The sequence below is a fragment of the Diadema antillarum genome, unplaced genomic scaffold (genome assembly GCF_040938485.1).
Source record: "Diadema antillarum isolate AM-2024a unplaced genomic scaffold, OU_Dant_1.0 seq00000743_RagTag, whole genome shotgun sequence".
In the NCBI taxonomy this organism is placed as follows: Eukaryota; Metazoa; Echinodermata; class Echinoidea; order Diadematoida; family Diadematidae; genus Diadema; species Diadema antillarum.
This window is the reverse complement of record NW_027271640.1, coordinates 246,703-255,031: the sequence shown is the minus strand read 5'-3', so window position 1 is coordinate 255,031 and position 8,329 is coordinate 246,703. Positions and strand designations below refer to the sequence as shown.

Sequence of the window (8,329 nt, the reverse complement as noted above, 5' to 3'; positions counted from 1 at the left end):
ATTACTGATATCATCTCTTCACTTACTTGACTTTAGGACCTTAGTGCCTGTGAGTACGAATCTGCAAAGATTCTATCGTCGCAGATTCAATGTCATTACAGCTTTGCCAGCCGAAAGTTAAAACATTGAATGTAAACAATGGCAACAAGTAGATGGAGACCTAGACCATTTTTAAATTTCATGATGCTCAATCTGCACACGGTTAATTAACACGTTTGCTGCCAATCATATGTTGACCATACTTCATGAATAATCATGATTCGGCCAGGCCCATTGATTTTGTTGTTGTTGTTTTTTCCTCAATCTTTGAAACCAATTAATGGTGGCTTCACTTACCGCCCTCATGTGGCCACAATTAGACACAGCAGGATTGGAACGCAGCAGCAACAGCATCAACAGCAACAGGAGGCGCGCCAGCAGGATGTCACATCGAGGAATTTCGACATTCGACTTCATTCGGTGTCTAAGTTCAAAAGACGAATCCGAGTACAGAATGAGCATGGGATGGTCGAGTCCCGCATTCTGTTTCATTGCTCATTCGAGAAAATGGAGCTGTCGGAGATGGCAAGGAGGATGAAGGAGTGTTCCAACGCAGGAGGGAATTCTGTAGAATCGGAAGTTATTAGGTAAGCGGTCAATAATTTCCATTTTACGGTTGTACTCATTTCCAACTTTTAATATGCCTGTTGTGTTACGTTTAAGTAACTATTTCAAATATGTTACGATGCATCACATATATCATAAACAATATAAGACACTTCATCGTGTATCTTTAGATTACTTTGGTCAGCTCCACTTCTGGTACTTTATAACTTTGGCTCACTGATTTTGTTGCCGGGTAAAAATAGAACCTTTATAGATATGGACTAGTCAGAGAGAGAGGGGGAGCGATCCCATTTGTTTACATCTGGTTCTCTTTGTAACCATGCAAAGGACATCACCCTGGGTTATCAACCCAGGGCTGCATAAGGCAGATGATTAAATTCAGATTATAATTATTATAATTGGTGACATGAATTGTAATATGTTTTGGGATGCAGTGTCATGGCAATCAGAACGTCTTTTAGAGATCATCATGAATTTTTATTTGACTCAGCTTACTCTCCTGCGAGGGTTACCAAAAATGCTGATTTTTTTTAAAACAATGAAGGTAAAGTTAATGATTGTGGAGTAAAAACCGTATGAGTGACCATTATCTGGTTTATTGTACCTGTCTGAGGTAAGAACGAGATCGCAATGTGAATCATTGTCACAATTTCAAAGTTAAGCGTAGCTATAAATATTTTGATGTGAATTTCTACACAAAATGACGTCAATCAGATTACATGGGAAAAGACTGAAAGTTGTAAAGATGTAAATAGCGCATACTGTTTCTTTGAAGAAAAACTAGTTGAGGTGATTAACAAGCACGTCCCTCTCAAGAAAAACGACCTGGAAACAAGAATCTCCATGGATGACGTCAGATGTATTGGATTTTTACTCACAAGAGAAACTTAAAGAAAAAACTTGCAGTAAAAGTTAGACAAAAGTCTAACTTAGCAGTAAAAGGTTAGGGCGGTGAGTTGACTCAGTCGGTAGCGCGTCTGCCTCACGATCACGCGGCCCGGGTTCGAATCCGAGTCTGGACTGAGCAATGTTGTGTGTAAACATACCGTCCCCTCTAGCAAGAGGCAAAACACTCTGTCCCTCGGATAGGACATAAAATGGAGGTCCCGTGTATGAGAGAGTCACAGCTCATGCACGTAAAAGATCCCGCTTCATTCATTCATCGCAAAGAGCAGGGTGTCTAACCCGGTGAAGTGGTCCTATTATATATACCCCGCATCCAACTGGACCCCATGGAAGACCAGCTTAGTGTAGCTGAATATGGGCTATCCAGCCATCTTCACAGATGGAAAATGAACAACAACAACAACAACAACAACAACAACAAGACAAAGATTGGAAGGAATGCAAACGGCTGAGAAATCAAATTACCACAAAGATCCGCCAAGCAAAGGCTGATTACATAACGAAAAGTGTAAAAATAAGCAAAATAACAATCAACAAATTCGGAAGTCTTGAAAACTCTCATGCCAAGCAAAAAAATAAAAAATAAAAAAAAATACAAAGACGGAGTAATTTCCATATGGATTTGGTGATCATGACTGTATATGGTTTCAAAGGCGGGTGAGGCTTTCACAGAAGTGAATGGTGAGTCTTTGCCTGAACATAGAGAAGACTACTACAGTGTATGATGCCACATGCGTACAACAATATAAGGAAAATATAAGGAGAATTTCAAATATTTTTTGTTTTTTAAAAAAGAAGTGCACATTTCCTCGACTCGTCACTTAAGGGTAATATTATTCCTCCTGCCTTCTGAAAGGGGCAAGTCAAGCGTTCTTTTAATATGCGAGAAAAGTGAAAGTAATAACGTTGAATTTTCTTAATGTTTTCTTTGCATTGTTTTACACATGTAACATCACAAGCTGTAGTAGTCTTCTCGTCCAGCAGTGGCTGAGCAGAAACTTCAAAAATCTATATAAGTTTTGAACGGATCATCTGATTTCCCCCCAATTTTCACTGATGTTTTCTACTAATATTGCTGCATTCACTCAATCCACCTGTCTATGAAGGTGAACTTGTCCTTTAAGACAAAATAGAGTACAGTCTATTGTAGTGGTCACCCTGGTGGTCACTTCTGAACATGCATGATCATTTCCTAATGTCATGTAACCGGCAGTTGATTGGATGATGGTTTGCATAAATTATTAAGGGGTGGAACATGCAAATGAAATAGATTGAAATGAACTTAAACTGAATTGAATTAAAAGCTATTATATTTATCATGTTGTTGCTAGGTGGTGTTATACAAAATTTTCCATAGCACCATGTGCTGCCCCTCAAAATATGGTGCTATAAATAGAATGATATCTCTCTTGGAAGACAGTCGATACGAGTATTCATGTATTCATCGGTCACTCATTGAGTGCGAGATACCCACTCTTTTATGCCGCTCAAGAACACTTGTGAACTTCATCTAGAAGACAATAAACGACCATCTTTGTACATAATTATATTACATATCTGCTTTGAAGTTCTTTAGATTTATTGTCAGCGTGTGGTAATTGCACGTGAAAGGTACGCCAGTGTGCTGAGAATGCGTCATTGCTGAAAACCATCAAGTTACAAACAGCCTAGATATCCTCTGTATTATTCAAAGGACGTCCACATCATTAAATACAAAAAAGAAGACCCAAGTCCATCAAGCAAACTGACCCCTTCACAAGGAATGTAAATATTTATCATGATGACAATTACGAATTAGTTTGTATTCAGAATGTTGCCTTACCATCAGAGTTCAGCATATTGTTATTGGAAAAACTAAAAAAGAAAAGTTTCTGTTTTTTCATGTTTACAGAAACGTGTGTGTTTATTGTTATTATTATTATCATTTTAGCTTCGAGCTCTTTCACCGCTGTTTCGGAGCAAAACTCTTGCAGACGGAGATGGAGATTGCTTACGATCCACGCGGTGGACCCATGGTGGATTACACCTGCGAAATGTTCGGTGTCAGTGTGGGCGTGTCCGTTACCAGGGCGATGAAGTACAAGGCGGAGTTTGAGAAAGAGGATGCAGAGGACCTTCTGAGAAAGAAACTGAGAGGTGAGTGTCACGTAGAGTTTAGAAGTCAGGAAACTGGAGCGCAGCGAAAAACTTATAATGAGAGTACCGATCCCTGGGACCGATCCTCTTATTTAAGAACCTGTGTCCTGAAATACGTAGCGATGTTGAAGTCATTATGGTCATTATTATCAATGTTTGCAGGGACCTGAACAAATCTTTTCAATTAGAAAATAAAAAGAGGCTAGCAATTTAAAGCATAGCACTGCAGACAGAAAGGACTACACTAAAACCAACGTACAGAAAGACAGACATGACAGACAAACAAACTTTAGTAACTTTATTAACGAACAAACAGAAAAAAAAAACCTTATTGGAGCAGCCTAGAGTGAAGCATGTGCCAATGCAACCACAGTCATGTCAGTTTGTAACTGCACATTTGCACACTGTCGCAGAAGAATGTCAAATTCCTTCTGATCTGTGAGTAGTGGAGTTAAGTTAAGAAATTTAAATGATATTGCTCTTGCGGTCTTGTCATGTTACTGGTAACTTATGGCAAGGGCGATAATATCTGTACTGACAATTTCAAAAATTGCCCAAACTTTCACACGTCAATCCGTTCCTTGTTTGTTTGGTTGCGTGTTTTTTTTTTTTTTTTTTTTTTTTTTTGGGAGGGGAGGGGGTAGTGCTTTGACTCAACTGATATTGAAATTGAATGGATGATTTATTAGGTCACAACTGAAATGTTATACACGGAGCCGGCTAACTGCAGCACAGTATCCGCCTAAAAAATCACTTAACCTCAATTTGTTTACCCTTTAACTGCACTGAGTTTTACCGTCTTTATTAGTATTGTTGACACTGTTAATACATGAGCATTATCAATATGATCATGACGAATGAAAGCATCTTGTATGTGCTGTCATAAGAATACAACATGATCTTCTCCAAATTTTATTAAATCCATATAGGAAAGAGACAAAAGTCCTTGCAGAACAGTGCAATGGTGATCCATATTGGAGAAAAAATAAGGAAGTTATGAAATTTAAAGATTTCGGAATATTTCAGAAAACTCATTTTGAGCAGTCGTTATGAATATTCAAATTAGCAAGTTGATGATGTCATGCTCTCACAATTTCTTATTCATTCCATATACGAAAGCGACAATATTCCCATATTTCAAAAGTATAAGACAAAACTTTCAAAACCATGCATTTTTTAAAAGTTAGCTCTGATATATTTTGGTATGGTAATATGCTCTTAGCTGTATTGTCTAAAGATGGATTTTTCCCGAATTTCATTTACAACATTCACGGAAGCTTGTGAGGGCACAGCATCATCAACTCGTAAATTTGAATATTCATAGGGGAAAAAAATCGAAGAAATGTGAAGGTTCAAAATATCATATCTTTCTTATTTCTCATTTGATTTCTGGCATTCTGTTGGATTCTTTTTCCTTTCTTTTAGAGTTTATTTATTTTCAAGGTTTATTTCTTCTTTGACGTTTCCATGTTTGTATTTTCATCTTACAAACAGGATTACACCGTGCAACGCAGAATGCACAGGACAGGTGGTCCCAAAAAGTTCTGCATATCTGGGCGACCTCGCCAGACGTCGCTGAGAAGCTCACTTCAGAGTACAAAATGCTCTGTGAGGATGAATCCTCAACTCATCTCACATCGGAGGTTGTCATCATGGTGACCGTCGTCAACGACGAACATCACTCGATGTTTAAATCACCGAAAACAAAGAAGAAAGGAAAATAGCAACCTCCGATTTTAATGGGCCAGTAGAGAAAGAAAGTCAGTCAGTGTTAAGCCCTGCATGCGTCATGATTCTTATTGTGCACTCTATTGGCAATGAAATCACAGCATCAAGAACTTACGGAAAAATTATCATATCACTTTACACAATGTATAGATGAATCCGACTTCAATGCACTGTAACTTAACCCATTTCATACGGGAACCTGGTGGCCTGTGTATTAAGTCCACGGGAATTTCAGAATTCAGTACGGAATGGGTTAAGGTGGTATCTCTCTGAGCTGTGAATATTTGCAAGCGTAGCGAATTAGGCTATAGGGAATCCCGGGGTTCGTTAACAGTTGTAATCAAATTCATAAATAGTTTTCTTTGTCCTATCTTAAACGGTTTTTCATGTCCCAAAGAAATTTTGAACATGTTGAAGAAAAAACTGTTTACGACAATGAAAACTGTTTGTAAATTTAATTGCACTACCTTTTTTATTTACGACGTTGATTACAACTGTTAATGAACCCTGGTCTAAACCCTCTCAGTGAGATACCGCCTTTATGGCGGCCATTAACTGGGAGGCTTCCAAAGAAGAACAAAACACTTTCAATGCTTATGCAATGAGCCAGATGCGTTGCTACGTCAGTACATGAATAATCTTTTGTTAGGCATATTTTAAGCCCCCAGTTATCATTATCATAAAGGAAAAAAAAACAGTCTTTGTATTTGATCGAAAAGAGAACCTGAAACAAGATGTGTACTGTGTACCTTACTGTTGTTTAAATATCAGTATAAATGGTTATTACCAATATTTCCATATGTAGCAGTTTGACACTAAGGTCTTGTAAACCTGCTTGGCGGTTGCCTTATTCGGTGCAAAAAAAAACCAAAAAACCACACAACTCAAAACAAGAAGCTGCGCTGAAGATGTAGAAGTCTGTATACGAGTAGGTTTATACTACGTGATATTTTGTACTATTTTACATATCCTTTTTTGTATGCTTGTACGTATAAAAACTGTGCAATCTCCATTGCGTTTTTCTTTCAGTAAGTTCTGAAATGGCTGATAGTTAAGTGACCTTTTAAGCTTTATGCTCTCCTATAGTGTAAAAGTAGGATTTTTAATGGAGGTCTGTGTTTAAGAATTCTTTGTCTTCCTCCATGTATAAACAGAGACGACACTGGCTAACTTATTTGCAGTCTCTCGCGTTTAGCATGGCCAATTTCGATAGTCTATTTATAGTATATAGTTTGATTTCACTATCTCGCAAAGCGTGTATATGTTCTTAACAGTCTTTCAATAGTAGGTATCGTGTAAGTATAGTAATATCAAAGCTTGTAATACGCTTGATTTGTCAAAGGACCAAAGGAAAATATTTTTCCCGATGTGACTTGTCACTATTCTTCAGGAAAACTGCCAGTGCTTAATGGACGTGGATATAGGTATAGGTGAATAAAATCAACACCTCGTATACTGAAGCATGATACCATTTATGAATGCATTTTTGTCCTTATATGCATTTATTATTATGCAACGTACTTAACTTTTCTAGCGTAATGAAAGAGCACTTGACTTACCTCTAAAAGCAGTGGGAATACCCATTGTTACGGTAACAAGTCTATATAACTTCGGGGGGGGGGGGGGGGTTTCATGCCAAATACATTTTGTAGAATTCACCGTATCATGTTGTCAAAAATAATATCACGAACTGTAGAAGTCTTCTTATCCCGCAATGATTAGTCCTTTCCGATTTTCCTCAGACTTTCACTGATGCGTTCTATCAGTATTTCTGCTTTCACTCAATAATCATATTCACATCTTAACTGGTCTTTGGTTTCCTTTGATACAAGTGTGACAGTGAATTGATTACAAATGATGTCGTAGAATGCCAGGTGTATAGTTAAAGCTTTTTGACATGTCTATCTCAGCGGCATTTTGGTCTGTAAAAGCCAATATGGAATGATATGGAGATAATAGACAACGGTGTAAGGCATAGGGATAGTTATGATATAGTCATGTGGTATACGATAACATGCATTAAAAGTGAAATAGAATGACATGAAATGAAACATAATTTGTCGTTATGATTGTGATGTCAATATAACGTTTCGAAAACATATTTGTTGATTTCAAAATCATAGTACTTCTATGTGTAGACACGATGATAGGGGACTGTAAAATAGACAGGAACAACGGAATGATAAGTTACGAGATTGTACTGTATATAGAATGAACGTAGCAAATGATTTGTACATTCAATATTCTTTGCTGAAATGTGAAATGCTGAACCGAATTGAACTGAAATTGAATGAAGTGAAATATTTTTGTAAAGAGTGTATTATTTTACAATTACAAAAAAAAAATACAAAGTACTGTATATGGAGAACTGTAAAGAAACAATGCAATATATTTTAACATAGTGAAAAAAAAAAAAATGACCAGCAGAAATAAATAAACGTACGATTATTGTAAAATGTGTGCAATCAATTTCGTACTTGGGAGACGTTGGTGCTGAGTTGGTGCAGAGAGGTGGGAAGAGACCAACTCCCTGGTTGGTGGCCGGTGTGGCTGGCTGTGCAGAGAAGAGGGCGTCACGTCTATGTGATGTATTGGGAAAGATGCTGGTAGCTTACATGGGTGCGTTGATTGTCAGTGTAGTGTGTGTGTGTTGAGTGAAGTGTGGTTCAAATAAAATATATTAGGTTTTTTTTTTCTCAGTTAGCAAAGTGGGGAAAGACACCAGATGGTGGACTGCACTTACTCAGAAGAAGAAGAAGAAGAAGAAGAAGAAGAAGAAGAAGAAGAAGAAGAAGTGGTGTCACGATTTTTCTTCTTTCAAGCAAAACTTTTCACTTTAGTCAAACATTGTCGCAATCATAACTGGTACACTCCAAAATTCAAGTTGCTATGGTAATATCTACACTTTTAAATTGCTATGACAGTAGCATTGACATTGATGGGTCTAGTTTGA

At 37.5% G+C, this 8,329-nt stretch overlaps 1 protein-coding gene across 1 annotated transcript; it reads left to right on the top strand.

Moving 5' to 3' along the window:
- The first annotated feature begins 546 nt into the window (after nt 1-546).
- LOC139738453 (AAC-rich mRNA clone AAC4 protein-like) lies at nt 547-5,372 on the top strand. Its single transcript, XM_071649077.1, has 3 exons — nt 547-626; nt 3,443-3,648; nt 5,143-5,372. Exons 1-3 carry the CDS (start codon nt 547-549, stop codon nt 5,370-5,372), a joined length of 516 nt encoding a protein of 171 aa, XP_071505178.1.
- Nucleotides 5,373-8,329: the final 2,957 nt, after the last annotated feature.